This window comes from Rhizomucor pusillus, assembly GCF_041956525.1.
Source record: "Rhizomucor pusillus strain CBS 183.67 unplaced genomic scaffold VTP01scaffold_2, whole genome shotgun sequence".
Lineage (NCBI taxonomy): Eukaryota > Fungi > Mucoromycota > Mucoromycetes > Mucorales > Lichtheimiaceae > Rhizomucor > Rhizomucor pusillus.
This window is the reverse complement of record NW_027192144.1, coordinates 623,498-643,328: the sequence shown is the minus strand read 5'-3', so window position 1 is coordinate 643,328 and position 19,831 is coordinate 623,498. Positions and strand designations below refer to the sequence as shown.

Sequence of the window (19,831 nt, the reverse complement as noted above, 5' to 3'; positions counted from 1 at the left end):
CAACAATTGTTGAATGGATAAAGTCGATAACAACAACAATCTAAAAAAACTAAAAGTCGATAAACAAATCAACAACATTGTATAACATTTTCGTCTTTCTTCCTATTCTATACAGCACAACTTTTTCTTCCAACTATTATGCATTTAATACCAAGACCATTTATTGCATAACAAATAGAACTTTGATCTAGATAGATATTAGTGATGAGCTCACAACTTTCACTTACTCTTCCAATTGATGTTATTTAGTGTAGATCCTCTTAAAGAATCTTTAGCAATTTATTATTATCACGTGTAGGACAATGTATCTGAATAGTATAAATAGTAAGCTATAGAAAGAAATGGGTATAAACACGGCTCTGTTCATGCACATGCATCTCTTGAAGCTTGTAAAAGTTCAATTCATCCTTGATCCGCTGTACCATGGCTGAAGTCAAACGCGTGCAGGCCGCATCTGGATCACATCCACGATCGTATTCGTGCCTTGAGAATGTTTCTTTGATTGATACAAGCGGCGCAAACCGGACAACAGACGGGCGTCGATCTGACATAATAATATTCGGCTGCTGTTGGTGTTGGCGTTGTGCCTTGTTATCCAGAGAGAGACCTACACGATTTATTAGACTACATGTAGGAGATGGGGCGAACGATGCAAGCCCGACGTCGAGCTAAAAAAAAATACTTGCTTTCATGAACCTGCATGTCAGACTCCAAAGGAGAGACAGTGGCGTTGCTGCTGCTGCCGGTTGATGATTTGCGGTTTGTTGACTTATTGGGAGAAAACCGAGAAGACCACGACGAAGAGATGGATGACAAGGACGTTGACCGCTTCATACCTGCTGCTGCTGCTGTCGATGCAGGCTTTGGCTGGAATTTGCCCTTTATCTTTTCAGCCAAGGAAGAGCTCCTGCTAGGCACCACTTCCTGCATACTAAGGCGTCGAAAGGCGTTTTTTAACCGTGTGGAGGGCGAAGGCCGAGGCGTATTCGATGATGGTGGATCTAGAGGATGCGGAGGCAGCTCGAACTGCTGTGTCGAGGAAAAAGGCAAGGACGGTAGAGAAGAAGAGGACGCAGTGGCAGCAGCAGCAGCAGCCAGCAAGACTGACTCCGGTCTAGGGCTCGAAGGTGAAGGAAGAGTCATGGAGGAGGAGGAGGAGGAACAAAACAAAGTGGGAAGCAAGGAGGAGGAAGTCTGATAATCCAGCAGCGGCAATGCAGCTTCCCATGCATCTTCAGTGGCAGCAGCATTGGTCGACTCTCGAATACTATCGATATCCGCCAACTGTGGCGTGTACGTCTTGGATTTGCGAGGAGAATGTCGCGGCGGCGCGGACACCTGTTGTTTTAGGCGGTACATGGTTGCAAGCGACGACGACTTCTCGCTCAGTATCTTGCTGTTGCTGCTGCATCGAGGTTCTGCGAAGTTGGGGGAAATAGCCTCGTCCACATTAGATATTATCACGGTGTTGCTGCTGTTGCTATTACGCCGCGCCGCCCATACTTTGTTGTTGCGTTGATGAGTCTTATGCATCGACGACCTGGACATGGAAAACAGCAGCTGGTTTTCCCTATCCAGCAAGAAACGCGCGCGCGCCTACGTTAAGCCAGAATCCTTGCGTTTACTTTCCCCACAAATTCCGATGCCATACCGATTATATGAAAAGACTGGCAGGAGGCTACGTTAACCTTGTTTGAGTACACAAATGAAAAAAAAAGAAATGGAAAATAAGAAGAGAACGTTGTTCAAAAGAAGGGAGATATCAATAGAAAAGGAACAAGAAAATAGAGACACATAAATAACCCCTTTCTTAATGCTTTTAATCTCAATATGGCCATTCACAGCTGTCAATGAGAATAGATACGATTGCCTCCAGGCCGATCCGGTCAGTCTCATCAAATCCTTCCGTCTCTTCGCAGTCAATGTCCAGCACACCAATGACTTTCTATTGCAACTCGTAAGATAATTGGTACCAAACCTATCGTTAAATAATAGAACTTACATCGTTGTATATCATGGGCACGACTATTTCAGATTTGGAAGCAGAGTCGCACGCAATGTGTCCGGGAAACTGGTGCACATCCTTGATGACTTGGGTCTGGCGGGTCGCAGCGCCGGTACCGCATACACCTTTTCCAAATGCAATTTCTGTGCATGCCACCTATCAAAAGTATCGGATTCAATGATGATGGGCATTTTATTTTCATTTCATTTACCAACGCCCCTGCTCTTTTTGTTGCACACTCCTTGCTTTCTTTATACATATATAATCCCTTATTTCCCCCCTCTGTTCTGTTTGCTTTACCTTGCCCTGGAAGGGGCCCAAGATGAGTTTGTTGGCATCTTGAGGATTGACAATGTAAAAGCCCACCCAGTTGATCGGTTTCTTTTGGAAATGTTCGAGCAATCGTAAACCGTGGTATATGACTGCAGATGCATTGGCGAGATTCGTGACCTTCATTTCCATCGTTTATCAGCCATTCTTTCTTTTTGTCCGGCTTATCAGGCTAAACTGTACCCAGTATCTTTGTCCTTCTACGATCGCCTTGATTTCATCTTTGAGATCGGGGTAGAATGCCTCCTTTGTCATTGAAGAATCGGTGTTGAGTTGGAGTTCGCGCATAGCTATCGATCGAGGATAAGGAAATACAAAGTCTAATCGGCACGCGTTGCGTTGATTAGAAATGAAGACAGCTGTCAAATTCAACAATTTCCCGACATGTCCAAATTCTTTCAAGACGTATTGCAACGCCCAGTACACATGGACAGCAACGATGCTTCTTTCTTTTGCAGGCTATATTTACATTAGATGCATGTGCTATGACAAAATATCTTTGTCTCTATCTGGATCCCGCATTGACTGTTCCAGCCTGGAGATATCCGACAAAGAAGGTATCCTAAGCCGAAAGTCGGTGTGATGCATGAGCAATGGTTTTGACAAGGTTGAAGATGTAGTAGTAGTAGTGATAGAAGAATTCTTGGTGGGGGTATTAGTTGTAGAGTGGATAATAGTAGTAGAAACCTCGCCGCCGATTGGTATCGGTCGCAACAGTTGCGGCTGTTCCAAGATCTTGCCAACATATTGGGAGTAACGTATAACGTATTCAGCTTGGCGCATCGTCTCGATGGCTTTTGGACTGCGTCGTATCCGCACGTATCTAATAGCCCGCTCAGCAGACAAACAATATAGATTCTTTAGTAGCCAACAACACGCAAACAATCCAGCTCTTCCAACACCTATTATTATTATGCGAAAGGAATAAGCATTGTCAATCGAGAATGTAATTATCGATCGTCGTCATATTTACCGCCTCTGCAGTGCGTAAGCACGTTTTCGCCTCTATGGATTTTGGCATTGACGGCATCGATCGCAGCATCGATCTCCTCCAGCGTATCTGGACAACTGCCTTCTATCATTGGCACTCGAATGACGTCCATGCCAGCCTGCGCAGCTGCCTCGGAGTATTTTGGCCACGATGCACCGAGATAGTCCAGCTCTGCATCGTTCAGGCAACTGCAAGGAAGAGGCGACTTTAATCATCCTGTGCGATATCCATATGTATAAAAAGCCAGTGTTTACCAAACGACAGTTGTGATACCAAACGATTGCATCCGTGAGAAGTCCATATCCAGCTCGCGATCGATGGCTGCTCTCCCTCGACTAGGGCCCGTCAGGCGCACTTTCTTGCCAGGACAAGAGCTTAGAGCCAGATTCCCGTGCACAACGGAACAATTCGCTGCTACTGCTTTTTGCGCTTCCGCCAAATGGGGCGCTAAGCGGTGCTCAAGAACAGGATCTGTCAAGTCGTATAAATCGATCTCGTCCGGCAGCTCGCAGTAGGATAATAAAGGCAAGTACTCTGATGGCAAGATCCAGCTGATGCTTTTTTTTTCAATTTAGCCGTCAATGAAAACTTTCATTGCCCATCAATAGATCAGACATACTTGATGGGGTGGCTAATGGACGTCTTTGGTGCCATACGGGGCAGTGAGGCAATGTTGGCGGTCGTCAAGGAGGAGTGTACTGTTAGATTGCCGGACGAATTTGATGAAGGAGGAGGAGTGATGCTGCTGGCGTTGGCGCTACTATTTTCTTCCATTATTGCAACTGATAAATATGCAGAAGACATTGGTAGCACAAGAACGATGTTTGTTGCGGAGACGAAGTGGAACTGAATCCCAGAAACCCTCTCGATTGCGATTGGGAACAACGAAACGTGTTATCACGTTGCCATCGGTTTCCACATTCAGAGAAGAGATATCAAAAGTTACAAGAGTAGATAGGTGACTTCCACCCTGCTTTTATACACACAAAGGAGGCACGCATCGAGAATAAAAACTTATTTACAAAGATTTCTTGGGGGGAGGGGTTAAAGCACGGAGAAAAAGGGAAAAGAAAAGAAGAAATAACTAAAGAAAAAGTGGCACGCACTGTACAAGTAGGATGGGGTATCATTTCACGCTGTCGTTTCCGAAAGCTTGCTGCTGTCAGGTCCGTTAATTGATGGCTCCTTGTTTTCGTTCGGCTTTTGTTGGCGTTCACCAGCAGAATCGTTCGCTACGGATTGCCCGGCAGCCCGCCGAGAGAGATATTCTTGCAGAGAAAGCTTCACTTTGGTAGGTTTGGACTGCTCTGCATCGCTTGCACTTGCAGCCGGCTGTTTGCTGTTAGCTGCTGCTTCTTGCTGTGTAGTCGCTTCCTCTGGTTTTTCGGTTTTCTCCTCAGAGTCCTTTGTGTTGCTATCCTCGTCGACTTGCATGTCTGCCGGCTCTTTGGGTGCGGATTCTGCCTTTGCAGAAGGTCCTTGATAGCTTAGATCATCAAGAGGAATAGTTGAGGCAGAACTTGCATCGCTCATTTCTCCTTCGTCAATATCCTCTGTATTTGGTAGCTGAGACGGCGCTTCCATCTGTATCGATGGTCCTGAAGGTCCATTTGCGGAAGGCTGTTGTGAGGCAGAAGTAGCAGGAGGAGCGATAATTACAGTTTCAGATTTCTCGACCTTGATCGATGTTGAATCCGAGGAGTCAACATCGAGCTTGCCAGTTTGATCAACCTGCTCTTCCTTCTTGACTGCATCGACCTGTATGCTCGGTTCAGGTTTACTTTCACGCTCCACTTCGACGTTTTCAATATCCTCCTTCTTTTCCGATGGTAGTCGAGTCGAAGAAGAGTCTTCGTCTGATAACAATGCAGTTAGTTTTTGTACGCTCTTCAAACTTTTCCTTGTCAACTTACTCGGCGACGAAGATTCGTTTGCTGTATCCACATTTTCGACCTGCTTTAAATACGCTCTCATCCAATTCTTTTTGCATGGAAGTTTTGCCGGTTCCTTTGTCGAAAGGGCCTTTACATCTTTCAATGATGATCCATTCGAGTCTTGTCCAGTAACCGCAGCGGTAGTCTCCATATTCTCCTGTCCTACATCAATATCGTCGCCATCGATATCCAGATCTTCCTCGTTGTCTCCATCGTTCAAAGCGGCAGGTGCAGATATCACTGGGCTGCCAACTACAGGCGAAGTCGATATTATGTCGATGTCCACATTTTCGTCTGCAGAATCTGCGGGTCCATTGGCGCTCAGATCCTTGACAGCAGATACAATACTTTGCCGCGATGCTGGAGCAAGCGTATCTAATAAAGTTAAAATTTTTAGCATTGTATTAAAAGGAATCTGCATGACATCTAGTTCGCGTACCTTTAGTTTGGAATACTTTGGCATCTATGGATTGCCGTTTGCTCTGCTTCTCCTCGCTACCATCAGATTGATCGTTGTCTGACGTGCCAAGTTCTGCTTTCCACCAATTCCGTTTCGCTGGAGTCTTTGGAACAGAGTATGTAGTCCGGCCAAGACCACCTTCACTTTCTTGTTCCTTGTCAAGGTAATAGATAAAGCATGCTTTGCTGTCTTTGCAAGCACAGTCACCGAATTCTTCGTGCAAGCATTCCAACATATCTCCTGTTGCCAGACGTTTGCTGCGCTCGTCTTCCTCATCAACGACGTGGTGGCCTTCCGTTGGACGTCCCAGATTATGCCATTCGAGGTTTTTCATCCAGCTGATATGCCCTCTTTGCCAGCCCCATCCAATCGTAATTTCCTGACCTTTTTGGATATCGCTCTTTGTAAACAAGCCAAGATGGACAGTATGGTCTTTAGCAGCATTTGGTACGAGGATTCCCCGCAGCTCTGCGTTTGGATGGCATGACCGTCTCACAAAACGAGCATCGTTCCCTCGAGAACGCGCATCAACGCAAAGATCAATCGTTGGATAGAAAAAGACATGTGATCGGGGTGTTCCAAGCATTACGAAATCGTTCCGAGGGTCAAACTTGTATTCAGATTTGAGGATTATATCGCCAGTAATTTCTGTTAAAAATTGGTTGGCCGGTATGAAAGTATCCGCAAACACTCCTTTGCGCACACTTTTGTTGTCGGATTTGCTGTATGCCCCTTGCTGTAACTCTGAAGGCAACTGTCGAGTAGAAATATCCGGATTGGGCGAAGGTATGCCGTCGTTCATTGCTACAAGGAAAGGGATCTCCATTCCAGATTTTGATCCGTTCACGTCTTTCCGCCTGTTCATGATCATTTTCCATCGCTCGATAGTGTCTTCAAATACTTTGTAAGCATACTCGCTGCGAACATAGGTAGATTCTGTGTGCTGGTATTCGCCAGAAGATTGCTTTCGTTTCCTGCCCGGCCTTGACGCATTCCTCCGCCGCAACAATGAGCTGTCAGCTGCCTGAATGTCTTGCATTGATCGTTTAGGCATGGAAATTCGCTTTGACAACTTCGGTTTCCGTGAAGGAGGACGTCCAACTGTATTTTTACGGTACTGTTGAGTAGGCCGTCCAGGCGCTGGTGACTTTGGGTCGTCGTCTAATTCCATGTCTTCGTCCCCAACGTCAGCAAAGTTGGCTTTGTCGGTGTCGATACCCTTGGTAGATTCTGATCGTGCTCTTTGTTTTCCTTTGCTAATCATTCCAAGGCTGTTGATTTCCATGCCTCGCATAAAACCTGCAACGTGCGCTCGAAAGTCTCCGGAGGCAGCTAATTTCTTTAGCTTGTTCTCGCATTGATCGCACAAGTAGTGATCGGGTATATTGTGCTGACTAATCTTGACACAGTATGCATGTTGCCAGACAAGGCATCGTTCGCACTGAATGGTGAAGCCGTCGTCTTCTGAGGAATCGCAGACACAGCGGATGAGTCCAGTGTCGACAGGCTCTTCTTCAAAGTCAATTTCATCTATGCTGTTGTAGGAGGCAGTGCTAGGTTGCGGCGAAACTGCTTTGGACATTTCTGAAGCTTTGACGAGTATGATTTGGATAATCACCCAAGCTGATTCTTAGCCTTTGCTCGTTTTCTTGTATGTCGTCGAAAAGGGATGCGGATTGATCGAATTTGAGTCAAAAAAGAAAATTTGATTCAGCGCTGGGTTGCCTCACTGGGGGTTCACACCTCCACCTTGCTTGCAGAAACAAATGCCCTTTCCGAGCATGCACGCACAGGAGGCTGCCCAAACTCTAAATAATCTATATTCGACTCACAGCAATCGCATTTCTGTTATTAGACTGTAATTACTATCGAAGCAACACTCGAGTCAAAAAGCTTATAAATCAAGACTCACGGAATCCCAAGCAGCGGCCCTCTCACCTTTCACATGCTTTGTAGACTCTTAGAAAGATGATCCAAATTGAAAAGAAAAGAAAGATAACAACCTCGAAATATAGCATATAGACACTAAAAATCAATATTTTTGAGTGTAAATTGGCCTTTATTACAATCGGCAGAGCATATGAATCTGTACGATGCTTTTAGCGGTTGGCTGTAAAAATTAACGTCAGTAGGCTGTATAGTGCAATATTTAGCTCTGCACTTACACTTGGCGACACGCTCCAATTCGTCCTTCTTCTTGATGGCATAGGAGTTGGAAGAGCCTTTGGCAGCGTTGATCAATTCGTCAGCAAGGCACTCGGAGATGGTCTTGACGTTGCGGAAAGCAGCCTCACGGGTCTATACAACCGGTTAGCTATCTATATACCTCGATTGCAATTTTTTGGGTACGTACGCCAGTGGTCAAGAGAGCAATAGCCTGGTTGACGCGACGGAGGGGAGAGACATCAACGGCCTGACGACGGACGGTACCAGCAGAGCCGATACGGGTGGAGTCTTCGCGGGGACCAGTGTTGATAATGGCATCAACGAGGACCTGGATGGGATTCTGGTCGGTCAAGAGGTGGATAATTTCGAAAGCGTGCTGGACGATACGGGCAGCCATCAACTTCTTGCCGTTGTTGCGGCCGTGCATCATGAGCGAGTTGGTCAAACGCTCGACGATAGGGCACTGTAGCATTCCTTTTGTTACTACATTTACTCTTAATACGAATCTTCTTCCACCCCAAAACGCACCTGAGCCTTGCGGAAACGCTTAACAGCGAAGCGGCCAGCAGTGTGGGGAAGGTAGGTGTGCTGACGGATTTGAATGTAATCCTGGAGGGAAATGTCCTTAACTTCGACATCCTCGTAAGACCACTTGTTGAAGAGCTTAGGAGAGCCGTCAGAGCTAGCCAGCACGTCAGCAGGCAGATTCAGAGCAACCATGTTGGCCTACATCCAAATTCGTTAAAAACTGCTCGTTGCCAGGATACTATCCGTTCATCCATCCAACTTTTAAATCGACCCCGGTACTCGAACAAACTTCGTATGCTCAAACAGTAGCACTCGTCGATGGACGTATTGGATGGATGAACCTCTAGTATATAATCGGATGCGTACCTTCGAATAAAGAGGAGGAGGCCATGTTGCAGCCAGCATTCGCTATAGTAACCGCCGGGAGCTCGTCTGAGTACGAAATTCAACCTGCCTTCACAGGTCGTACCCACTCGAAAGTCTTCAAAATGCGCTTCATGGAAAAAATATGTATTTTATTTTCTTTAGAATCGCTTCATGGCATTGTTCTTATCGTAAATGCGATATGCAACAAAAAGTACTCCAACGAGTGCACCAGCCGCCAGCAACTTGAATAAGAAGGAGAAGAAACCTCCAGAGCTCTTGGATTTTGTTTGCTGCTTCATCTATATGGCAAAATGCTCATTAGGCTCTGATTGCTTGCTTCTTTAATCAGTAGGTTCTTTTACCGGTGCTGCCTCTTTGGGCTTTGGAATCAAAGTCTTTGTCGTGACGCTGATGACATCGTGGTTATCTGGAAGCCAGGTCAGGTGAGAATTACCAAAATAATACCTTACAGTCATCTTACCAGTAACTTCACCGGTATGTGCTGTGAAACCGAGGTAAATTTGATCAGGCAATTCCACATTGTGAACCTAGTCGTGCCAGCAGTGTTAAATATGGATTCCTAGTAAAATTTGCACGATGCTATTCACTTACCTTGAAGCACTGATCCCATTCATCTTCTTCGCGCCAGATAACATCCAGCTGCAAATAGTTGCTCTTGTAGTAAGTCAACTTGGCACGTGTGGGGAAAGTCTTGGATCGGAAATTGGCCTATCCAAAGGAACTGTAAGTGTCCGTCGGAAACACACAACCATATGTATTGACTAACTTCGCATCCAGCAAGTTCGGTGGTGCTACCATCCTTATCATTGTCATAAGATCGATGTCCATCGCCAAGCATACTGGAAATGTACGGGAAAGTGTGTTGCTACATGCTAATTTAGGATTTGATTTTCACAAGGACGGGGAGTAGGATTTTTCTTACGCGAGCTCTCTCATTGTCGTAAGTATCGAAGAATACACCGAGGCCTTCAAATCGATCCACTGAGCCGAAAACGGGGCCAATTGTCGCTCGTTGCTTCGTTAACCAGACTACAAAGCACGAGTTAGCATGGAGTCCGCTAATAACCAAATAACGCTCGTGTGTACTTACGTGCCATTCCATCGCCAAAGAGATGTCCTGATTGACCCGAGACTTTGAATTCAAACTCGATTTCAAAGTTGGAAGCGGTTAAAGGCTGGTGATGTTCGCGTCAGTTTTCATCAATACACGCGCGTGTGATCGCATCTATCGGAATCATTACCAAACGAGACCACAAATAACCTTGTTGAGACTGTCTGTTGTTAGTCAGACGGATATGACGGTTGGTATTGATAATAGTGCTTCCTCCAAAGTCAAACCAGCGGTTTTGAAGCTCGTCGTCTTTTGTTCGGTTACTCTCTTCGTCGGCGTTCAGGTACAACAAGCATTTGAACCTACCAATATAGGGCATCGAGATGGAGTGTGTTCGTAGCGGCACAGTGGCTATAGCCACCACCGTCGAGGCGACGGACAGCAGTGCCAAAACAGCTGCAAGCAATAGACGCATACTGGTTAAACCCACTTCTCCTCTTCGGCCCGGCAAGTGCCTTCTATTCATTGCTGACTTTAAAGACTTGCTGCCATTGCGCACAGTCGTTCGGACACGTCACTTGGAAGCGTACTTGGATGGAAGTCTCGCGCACCAACTTGTTGCTCAACGTCCTCCTGCAGCTTCAGCATTTCGCAAGCTGTGATATGAGCCCGTTTGCAGCCGAGAGAAATGTATGTCTATTTAATAACTCTCTCGAAAATCAGAAAACAAGTTTACGGCTGTCTGTTGTAGGCATAGCAGTATGTTCTAGAGACCCCTAACTGTGAGCTTTCTCGCGGATAAACGTATTTTTAATCGTACGAGCAGTCTAGTGTACCATTCATTGCTAACAAAATGGTCTTAGCCTGCTGCCCACTGTTTAGGTCTGGCTAAACGGATTGTACGCTCTCATACAAGGCATCATCTGCCGAGATTTTTATTGGGATATCTTATCAACGGGCACTTCTTTCCATAAGTCGTCCTACAAGCTCCTGCTGGATCTTGGCTTGCTGCCGAGATTCCTCCAAAGAACCCAGACTTCTCAAGTCGTTTACAATGTCTTTGGTCTTTCCAAAGTAGACTTCCTGCAACGAGTTTCGCATCTTCAACTCCATATCTTCCACCATACGACCAATGTTTGCAATATGTGCCGATGGGTCATCCACAGGGAAGTCTTGCTCGGCCTAGATAATTCAGACCAGGGTTCCAGTTGACTGATACCACAAAGGCAGTCAGGGCGGGCTTACCTGACGAGTCATGCTTCCGCTTAGATTCACGTTGCCGAGTTCTTGGCCATTAGTGATCATGTACAACATAATGGTAGATGTGAGTCTGTAGTGTGCGTTGCGACCGCGTTCCTGGACCTCAAAGACGTGGATGGAATCCCAAGCTCCCTTCATGCGTCGCACGCCGTCGCCAACTATTCGGCGCGAAATGTCACTTACTAGTAATCATATCCAGAAAGACAACCATCTTACCTTTTTTTATGAGGACAACAACAGCAAATTTGTCATCGATATCAAACGTATACACGGATGAGACTCCACCCTCGTAGTACATTTCTCTGTAGGTATCGAAAGCATCGTTGGCTGCTACTTCTAGTTTACGCAACGTTGGTGAAGGGACAGCGCCGTCGGGCAGCTCAGGATCATATTCGTTGCTCCACGGTGACCTGGCAGCAAGCAAAAATTGCGATTATTATCTCAAGGTCGCGCGGACGTGACGGGTCATTCAAAGAAACCTTGTTCTAACCTGTACGAATCTCCATCGCGGTTATAGTCACATATTAAGTAATCTTTCCCGGTCTTTGCACAGCGTCGTACTTTAAGAGGCTGGTCGATAGCGGATAAGAGTTCATCGGCAAGGTCGGGATTGACTAGGTCCAAGAGCTTGTTCAGATTGTCCTCGACATTTTGAGGAGGCAATCTACGCATAAGATCCAAAGCACAATCATATTCTTCCGCCTAGTGCCCTTGAAATGTTACCGACCATGTTGCGCACAGAATCGTCAAGAATTTCACACGTCCATCTCGGACTTACCATCTCGTTTTAGCTGTTAATAGAATAAAAAATGGCAGTCAATTTGGCGGTTTCTTCCTGCACTTTGCCTCCCGATCAGAAATTATGGACACGACGCTTCCACCAAAGTGCACAAACTACAAAGGTCGGTATTCTATCTGGTTAGTAATTTGGACCGAGCTACCACATTGATAAGTTCCATTTTTACGAGCATACAGTGTTAAAATTCTGACAGACGTCCATTAAGTACGTAGTTGAGAATCCTTGGCAGTCCTAACAACATCAGCTAATGGTGCGACAGCTTCAGAAGTCTGAGGGACTTAAAACTCTCGAAGAGCACAGTTTATGACTTTCAAGGATGCAATAAAACCCGACGCTGAAAGGAGCTTGGTTCCAATCCGTGGACAGGAGCAGCGAGGCCAGAAGGTCCAAGAGCACCTTATCAACTACTGGATCCATGAACGTTAGAAATATACTGACATCGGACAACAATTATTACATTCAGCAGAGGTGCAGTAATTTGGGCCCAAACGCAAAAGATATTTTGCCCACCAAATGGCTTGTTTCCTGAGCGCTAATCGTTAGTGGAAATCCAATATGAAACACGTGCTTATTGAGGGACACTTCGAGTCCTGTATACCGTGATGTGTCTATGAAGACTTCGTCCTCGCTCCCGTTTGAGTGTGAACCCATCACATTCTAGCAAGCCGGCGACGCGAGAAGGATCCAGGGCCTGGTACACGGCCTTGAACGCACTACAGACATCTTAATGCTCCTGCACTGTTTTGACCCATGTCTTGTAGACTTGCGCTTGCTTCGAAGGAAGTATCTGCCGTACTTCTGGCAACGGAGCAAATTGGGGACTCACAGTCATGACATTATTTTCGTACTGTATCTTCTCAAAGCATTCTTTCGCAGCTTTTTAAGCGCACTGTTCGTTGAGATATACCTCTCTAGGTGGGGGCCGACGTTCATTGGCTAGTAGGTAAAGAGTGATTAGAGTCCAGTTTATGGGAAGTTCACCATTGCTGAACTTACCCAGCAGTCGACGAACTCCAGAAGTTCTGTGCCCAAAAAAGCACGAGGATCCTGCAAACGACAAACGAGTGCAATCCGAACGCAGATATCTTTTTTTTTTTCTTTTTTTTTTTTTTTTGTTCTTTCGTGACGCGATTGCTGTTCAGCTCCTCTGCGGAAAGAAAATCATATCAGGCTCTTTAAATGTTCCATGCAAGTTGAAATCGACTTAATGCCTTGGCTGCCGAACTGCTCCTTCAAGTTCCATGACATGATTGTTGTGGTACAGGAGCGCACCAGAAATCGAAATTCTGCAGAACCCAGGGCCTTGAGCTGGTTGAGCAGCTTCTGGAGCTCCAGAAGACTTGTTTTGAAAAAGCTATAAAAGAGGTCGAATTTTTTACGTTGGGACAGCATTCTACATCTTCTTTCATCGACTTAATCCATCCTTACATTCTTTTATTTGCTCATTTCTCATTACACTCCTTCAAGATGATGTTTTTCAAGATCCTTTCCCTTGCTGCTATCGCTGGCGTTAGCTTGGCTGCACCTGCATCTTCTTCTTCTTCTTCTTCTACCTCTTCTTCCATCACATCTTCTTCCTCGTCCTCTTCTTCCTCGTCTTCTTCATTGGCTGGTCCTTCCCACTCTTCCTCTGGCAACTCGACTTCCAGCGGCGGCAACGGCGGTGGCGGCGTTACCGTTACAATCAAGAACAGCTGCGGCTCTGGTCTCAAGGTGTACAAGCTTACCAACGGTGGCGGTAAACAAGAATCTACCGACGTCGGCGCCGGTTCCTCGCATGATTTCCAAGTTGACTCCAACTGGTCTGACCGTTTCTGGGGCTGCAAGGACGGTAGCGACTGTGGCAACAATGGTTTCGCTGTGTCTCTAGCCGAATTCTTGTTCAAGGGCTACGGCGGTCATGACTTTTACGATATCTCGTTCGTCGATGGATTCAACTTGCCTCTCGATATCTCGCCTGAAGGCGGTGAAGGTGACTGTGGACATCCTGCCTGCCCTTCGCTTCCCTCGTGCCCCAAGGAACTTCAGACCGACGGAGGTGCTTGCAAGAATGCCTGTGCTGCTTTCAACAATGACGAATACTGCTGCCGTGGCGAATACAACTCTCCTGAAAAGTGCAAGGCTAATGAGTACGCTGACAAGTTCAAGTCTGGCTGCAAGGATGCTTACAGCTATGCTTACTATGACAAGACAAGCACTTTTGGATGCAAGGCTCACAAATACACTGTTACTTTCTGTCCCAACGGCGGCGGTAGCGGTGGTGGCAACCACTAAAAGCCATCGTATTCAAACACTGAATTGTCAGCAGATCCGACAGGCTGCAATGTACATATACCATTAGCTTAATCTTCAGAACATCAAAATAAACGACTATCAATGACATTTCAATTATATCCTCGTCTTGAACAGACCAGAGCTGCCTATGCAGTTGATGTAGAGGGTTTTACAGCACAAAGTGCCAGCAACGGGCGTTGATGATGCAAACTCGACTGTGAGTTTGAACAAAGCGCGAGAATCGTGACCTAATATCGATGACCTCCCAACTTCTGAAGAAACAAATGAATAAGGACAAAAGGTGCTGCTACGAATCCGATGGAATTATACGCGCCAAGAACAGTTGTTGGAGGCCTCCCGGCAAAAATCTGCACTTGCCACATAAACCTCGAAGTGAACCCGTGAACATGGCGACAAACGTTATATTGATATCCGGTTTTCGTCAATCGAGCTCTTTCGTCACGCGTTCTCAGTTTTTTGACGAGTTCGACCACCTTGTGAAGGATCAGAAAACGGACGGGACGATATCCAGTCGAGCGCCCATCAAACGGCACATCGATCAAAGACCGGGTTTGACCATGAAAAGGCTACGTCCGGCCTTTTATCGATGTTGAAAATTAGCTTCAGAGTTCAGGTATGCATCATTCAAAACATTTTCGCAATTGAAGCTATAGTTTTTACAAGTACCCGGTCACCTAGTGGAACATTGGGTTCGCTGCATTGCAATAACTGCTCCAAAGCAAGAAGGAATACGAAGCCGAACGAATCTTGAATTCTCGAAGAGTTTCATCGTAAGATGCTCATGATGCAGAACTATCTCGAACCTACACCGATATGCACTCAGAAACTACAACAAGAGCATCTCAAAAGCTAAAGAAAATATTGATATTAACAAGCAATCAGCACTCTAGAGATGAAGCAGAAGCGTCGATCGTTCGGTTGACATAATAAAAGCACTCGGAAGGAATGTGGGAGTATCTTCCAACAGTGTCACCGTTATTTCCTGAACAAAATTAAATACAAAGTAGCCAAGTTTTTGTTATGCTACGATTCGTCACTTTTTCTTCGTTCAAGTGTATGCAACAGATCATTCTTTGTACTTTACACCTTGTAATCACTTAGTCAACCTACTCAAATCCGGCGTCCACATATTGTTGCGCCCGGGAGATTGCAAAGTACTTTTGAGGAAACGAATACAAGTGTGCTTTGTCACTTTTTTTCTGGTATGATTAAAGACTGGCTAGGTGCGTGTGTGCAAAGTATTATAGTAACAATACAAAATTGGATGAATTAACGTCTCTTCTTCTTGTTGCCCTTCTTTTTGCCTTGGGATGTTGGAGGCGTCGGGGATGGTTTTGAAGCAGGTGTAGAGCCCGCGGTGCTTACGACCTCTGGTATCTGAGGACCTGTTGCAGAAGGCGTATTTCCACTATTAACGATCTCCATTGCTTGCGCCGTGGAAGCCTCAGATTCTGTAGAGTCCAAATGTTCAGGATACGTTGTCGTCCAAATAGTCAACAGTGGTTAGATACCTACCATCTATGTCCACATTTTGCATTTTACGCATAAGTCTCGAGTTCAAGTTTGCAAACTTTTTTAAATCGGCCGCCTCTTTGGTTTTATACTTGATGATCTAGGTATTGCTTGGTCAGATCAAAAAAAACTTGGCAGAAACCTTGAGCGATCGCCTCACCGATTGATCGTTGGTTACTTTCAGGACGAGCTCCCCATCTACGTGACGGAAACCAGACACGTAACGTGTCTTTGGTAAATCAGTACATTGTTGTTGAAATGCTTTCAACCCCACTTTACGGTTTCTGGTGATTCTGCATATAGCTCCTCTGCTGCTTTTTGGAATTCGTCCCAGGTTTTAAGGTACATTGCTGTTCAGAGTGCGGTGCCACTCGCAGGAGAAGCTTTCGATTTCTCGCCATTCAGTCTCAGCAGCACTCGGTATCTCCTCATCAGCATTGTCTTTATTCGATATCTTTTGCCACTCACAGTGTAAGGTTGATCATCATTCTTGAACCCTTGCTCTTTGGGATTTTGCAGCTATAGATTAAAGTATGGTCGAGAAACATAGAAAGAAAAAGGCAGCTGGATCAATAGTCGTAAAATGACAAGTGATTGCCCAAGTCGCTGCAAGCTTCCGTAAGCAGCAGATAGGAGAATAATATATGTATCATGTGCATTTTGAATTCCGGCAAAATAAGTATCATACGTGAGCTCAAGAATACCATCAACCGATTCTGCCCGGTGAATCATTGATCGTTTCCATATTTGAAAAACGGCAAGCCTAAAAAGAGAACTTTCCCTCCGGTCAGGGGTTGAAGTTGCACAGCGACAGGTTAACCGTGCGCAGGAATGTCCAAAGGTACGATGGTGACGGCTAAGTTTTGCTTGCGTTAAACAAGGCCTTACCCCTACTGCTAGGTTTAGATATTCGTATAGTGTGCGTTGTAAGTTAGAAAGCACCGTGCAATTCCAGATCTCAATTAGAATTTAAGCTGACTCCGTACAAAGATGGTGGGTCTGCCTGCTCGAGGCAAGACATACATTGCACAGAAAGGCAAGGAACAGGAGAAAAATCGTAAATCATATGCTTTAGAATAACAAGTGTGATGTAGTACGCCGATATTTGAGATGGCTCGGCATAAAGACGGAGGTATTCAGTGTAGGAAACTACAGACGACAGCTGGCAGGATCGAATCAGCCGCACTCCTTCTTCGATCCCCGCAACGAGGAAGGCATGAAGCGTCGACGCGAAGCATCAGAGGCTGCTATGCGCGATATGCTGCAGTGGTTTGACGACGAAGGAGGGACGGTTGCTATATACGATGCTACGAACGGCACGCATGAGAGACGAAAATGGCTGCACGATACACTTTCATCGCGTGGTATCGATGTGTTATTCATCGAATCAATTTGCGAGGATCAAGAGATCATACTCAAAAATATACGTGATGTCAAACTATCATCACCTGATTATGAAGGTCAACCACCGGAGCTGGCAGCTGAAGATTTCATGCAGCGCATCAGGCATTACGAGGAAGCTTACGAGTCCATAACCGAAGATGAGTACACGTACATCAAATTAATCAACGTCGGCAAGCAATACATAATCAACAAGGTTCGAGGCTATCTCGAAAGCAAAATTATTTCGTACCTTATGAACTTGCATATCCGACCAAGGAGAATTTGGTTTAGCAGAGTAAGTAACTGGATCATGACAATTGTCTGGATATATGCGCTAATGGGAGTTTGCAACCAGCACGGAGAATCTCAATTTAACGTCGAAGGGAAGATTGGTGGAGATGCAGAATTATCGCCGCGTGGAGAAAAATATGCAAGCAGACTACCAGGCCTTATTGCCAAACATCTGGGCGACCGACCGCTTACTGTCTGGACATCCTCCATGAAACGTACTATTCAAACAGCAAGACACCTTCCATATCCGAAAAAGCAGTGGAAAGCATTAGACGAACTAGACACTGGTGTTTGTGATGGAATGACTTATGAGGAAATTGCGGCAAGTACCAGTCAAATTATTCTTTACTCCAGCAACATATTGACATCACTACGATTTTAGGAAAAGTACCCAGAAGACTTTGCAAGTCGCGACGAAGACAAGTTCAACTATCGATATCGTGGAGGAGAGAGTTATCGAGATCTCGTGTTGCGTTTGGAGCCTGTCATTATGGAATTAGAACGCCATGAAAACATTCTAATAGTTGCACACCAAGCTACTATTCGTTGCATGTATGCATACTTTATGGATCTCGACCATGAGGAGCTGCCATATGCTCGTATACCTCTTCACACGGTTATTGAGTTGAGACCTCTTGCGTATCAATGCGTGGAAACATTGTACAAAGGCAAGTACTGTTTATTCCCGTTTACAACAATGGTCTAATCTTTTGTATGTCCACAGTGGATGTGGATGCTGTCGATACTTATCGACCCAAGGTTCCTCGTGTTCAAAGACTCAAAGAAACCGAAAGCTCAGGCAAAGCCGGTGCCAGCGGGGAAATTGCGGATGTTTCTCGCCCTATCCTTCCTCTAAGTCCTACTCTATACCCTAAAACCTCTACAGTAGCAAGTGCTAATCTTTATATTAAAGAGAAATGATCAAAGTTAAATCACAAACAAGGAAATACAGGAATGGATATGAAGAAGTCAAGAGCGAGTAGCAAATGTAGTTGATCGGGAACAAGGGAATTTCATAAGGGCATTACGTTAACACCTTGCACTACTGCTGCATAATCATAATTGATACTTACACCTCGAAGGGTAATCCTCGAATTGCTCGAGGGACCAGACCGCGCACCTAGTGTTTCTGTATCAACTTGTGTGCACCGCAGCAAAGTAACCCAGTAGACATACTTTTTACCCGCGGGGTCGGTTTGCTATAGAAATAAAAAAAGCATGCATCGCGAGAAGCTCAAGAAAAGACGAAGGAGAGGAGGGAGACGGTTGATGTTGGAGGCGGCGAAGGTCAGGACAGCCTTCTACTAACAGATGCTTGAAAATAGTGAGACTCGAAAGTTGACGGGAGAAGTCTTACTAGGAATCTACTGCCAAGTATAAGAAGACGGTTTGCGGATTTGTTTCGAAGCAGCAAGATGCTAGATTTTAGGTGTAGTATCATTTCAAACATCGATTCATGCGAGCGCCGGTCTGAATAAACCGGAATTCGACGGCGCTATGCTTGCAGTAGCGAAGCGGATGCAAAACCGCCGGAGAATGGAGGTTTATGAAGGCCAAGCGAGTAGCGCAACTCCTCGAATTCACTGAAATTATTCCACAAACGTCGAATTTCTTGAGCATAGGCTCATTTTGATAGTCCTATTCTTACATCCGGATCGTTCTCGCCTACAATGCCTAATCTTAAGACTACGGCTCTAGAACCCAGACAAAGATGGCGAAGCTGCATGATACAGCGACAATTCACACACCACAGACTCTGTTGCATGCATGCTTCCCTATCCCCAATATCGACGTATCTTCAAAACCGCAAGCAACCAATAAGGTGTATCCAATGACCTAAAGATATTATCCTAAAGATATTATCCCCTGCTGTTAACAGTAAACCTGGAATTTCGATGGAATCTGGAACCTCGATGGCAAATCCAGCGTTGGGAGAGGCACGCGAGTCTGTTTCGACACGATGCACTATCCAAAGTATACTTTTGAACACTTACGAAATAGGCTTAAATGTAAGCACGTTCCGTGGAAGCTCGTGGAGGAAGATCGAAAGCTCCAAATAGCGCTGTACATACGGTACGACACAGAAGGTTTGTAGACCTTACATGTCACGTTCACAAAAGATATTGTACTGTGAAACAGCATTCAAAGTCCAGGATGTAAGCATTGTCTCTGATAACAGTTGAGATGCCTACAAAATGAGCAATCCCCCGTACATTTTATTTCTATCTTCATCTTTTACAGAAATAATGAAGAGAAATGATATGGTAAGCCAGAACATCAAATCTTTTAAGATTGCAAACAATTGACCGTTGATATACCTCTTGACGCCGAATTATGCTTGCAGCTTCTCTGCTCTCTGGAGTCTTCCCCTGGGCTCTGTGATCTCTTGCATGCTCTATACAAGTCACCGAAAGACATGGTTGCCCTCCGGATTTTCCA

General features: G+C 45.5%; 11 protein-coding genes across 11 annotated transcripts; 3 read left to right on the top strand and 8 right to left on the bottom strand.

Annotated features, from left to right (window-relative positions):
* Nucleotides 1-329: 329 nt before the first annotated feature.
* Nucleotides 330-1,548, bottom strand: VTP01DRAFT_4327 (uncharacterized protein; the record flags this gene model as incomplete). Its single annotated transcript, XM_069382997.1, has 2 exons — nt 330-607; nt 663-1,548. The coding sequence occupies 2 exons, from the start codon at nt 1,546-1,548 to the stop codon at nt 330-332; spliced, it is 1,164 nt and encodes a 387-aa protein (XP_069243742.1).
* Nucleotides 1,549-1,825: 277 nt separating this feature from the next.
* VTP01DRAFT_4326 (uncharacterized protein) lies at nt 1,826-2,623 on the bottom strand (the record flags this gene model as incomplete). Its single annotated transcript, XM_069382996.1, has 4 exons — nt 1,826-1,945; nt 2,003-2,161; nt 2,306-2,455; nt 2,519-2,623. The coding sequence occupies 4 exons, from the start codon at nt 2,621-2,623 to the stop codon at nt 1,826-1,828; spliced, it is 534 nt and encodes a 177-aa protein (XP_069243741.1).
* A 195-nt stretch (nt 2,624-2,818) lies between these two features.
* Nucleotides 2,819-4,130, bottom strand: VTP01DRAFT_4325 (uncharacterized protein; the record flags this gene model as incomplete). The annotated part of the gene is made up of 4 exons (XM_069382995.1): nt 2,819-3,237; nt 3,309-3,514; nt 3,581-3,877; nt 3,946-4,130. 4 exons carry the CDS (start codon nt 4,128-4,130, stop codon nt 2,819-2,821), a joined length of 1,107 nt encoding a protein of 368 aa, XP_069243740.1.
* A 327-nt stretch (nt 4,131-4,457) lies between these two features.
* VTP01DRAFT_4324 (uncharacterized protein) lies at nt 4,458-7,302 on the bottom strand (the record flags this gene model as incomplete). Its single annotated transcript, XM_069382994.1, has 3 exons — nt 4,458-5,182; nt 5,240-5,635; nt 5,700-7,302. 3 exons carry the CDS (start codon nt 7,300-7,302, stop codon nt 4,458-4,460), a joined length of 2,724 nt encoding a protein of 907 aa, XP_069243739.1.
* A 517-nt stretch (nt 7,303-7,819) lies between these two features.
* VTP01DRAFT_4323 (40S ribosomal protein uS7) lies at nt 7,820-8,819 on the bottom strand (the record flags this gene model as incomplete). The annotated part of the gene is made up of 5 exons (XM_069382993.1): nt 7,820-7,830; nt 7,886-8,018; nt 8,074-8,349; nt 8,415-8,612; nt 8,781-8,819. The coding sequence occupies 5 exons, from the start codon at nt 8,817-8,819 to the stop codon at nt 7,820-7,822; spliced, it is 657 nt and encodes a 218-aa protein (XP_069243738.1).
* Nucleotides 8,820-8,938: 119 nt separating this feature from the next.
* Nucleotides 8,939-10,327, bottom strand: VTP01DRAFT_4322 (uncharacterized protein; the record flags this gene model as incomplete). Its single annotated transcript, XM_069382992.1, has 9 exons — nt 8,939-9,079; nt 9,143-9,207; nt 9,262-9,328; nt 9,393-9,509; nt 9,568-9,666; nt 9,724-9,830; nt 9,892-9,976; nt 10,043-10,161; nt 10,219-10,327. The coding sequence occupies 9 exons, from the start codon at nt 10,325-10,327 to the stop codon at nt 8,939-8,941; spliced, it is 909 nt and encodes a 302-aa protein (XP_069243737.1).
* Nucleotides 10,328-10,803: 476 nt separating this feature from the next.
* Nucleotides 10,804-11,893, bottom strand: VTP01DRAFT_4321 (uncharacterized protein; the record flags this gene model as incomplete). The annotated part of the gene is made up of 5 exons (XM_069382991.1): nt 10,804-11,034; nt 11,098-11,270; nt 11,329-11,522; nt 11,603-11,814; nt 11,891-11,893. The coding sequence occupies 5 exons, from the start codon at nt 11,891-11,893 to the stop codon at nt 10,804-10,806; spliced, it is 813 nt and encodes a 270-aa protein (XP_069243736.1).
* Nucleotides 11,894-13,378: 1,485 nt separating this feature from the next.
* Nucleotides 13,379-14,185, top strand: VTP01DRAFT_4320 (uncharacterized protein; the record flags this gene model as incomplete). The annotated part of the gene is made up of 1 exon (XM_069382990.1): nt 13,379-14,185. One exon carries the CDS (start codon nt 13,379-13,381, stop codon nt 14,183-14,185), a length of 807 nt encoding a protein of 268 aa, XP_069243735.1.
* A 1,290-nt stretch (nt 14,186-15,475) lies between these two features.
* On the bottom strand, nt 15,476-16,066 carry VTP01DRAFT_4319 (uncharacterized protein; the record flags this gene model as incomplete). Its single annotated transcript, XM_069382988.1, has 4 exons — nt 15,476-15,657; nt 15,722-15,818; nt 15,879-15,947; nt 15,998-16,066. The coding sequence occupies 4 exons, from the start codon at nt 16,064-16,066 to the stop codon at nt 15,476-15,478; spliced, it is 417 nt and encodes a 138-aa protein (XP_069243734.1).
* A 483-nt stretch (nt 16,067-16,549) lies between these two features.
* Nucleotides 16,550-18,313, top strand: VTP01DRAFT_4318 (uncharacterized protein; the record flags this gene model as incomplete). Its single annotated transcript, XM_069382987.1, has 7 exons — nt 16,550-16,559; nt 16,619-16,644; nt 16,709-16,754; nt 16,813-17,396; nt 17,457-17,714; nt 17,775-18,060; nt 18,117-18,313. 7 exons carry the CDS (start codon nt 16,550-16,552, stop codon nt 18,311-18,313), a joined length of 1,407 nt encoding a protein of 468 aa, XP_069243733.1.
* A 749-nt stretch (nt 18,314-19,062) lies between these two features.
* On the top strand, nt 19,063-19,575 carry VTP01DRAFT_4317 (uncharacterized protein; the record flags this gene model as incomplete). The annotated part of the gene is made up of 4 exons (XM_069382986.1): nt 19,063-19,214; nt 19,272-19,337; nt 19,394-19,479; nt 19,532-19,575. 4 exons carry the CDS (start codon nt 19,063-19,065, stop codon nt 19,573-19,575), a joined length of 348 nt encoding a protein of 115 aa, XP_069243732.1.
* Between the last annotated feature and the right edge of the window lie 256 nt (nt 19,576-19,831).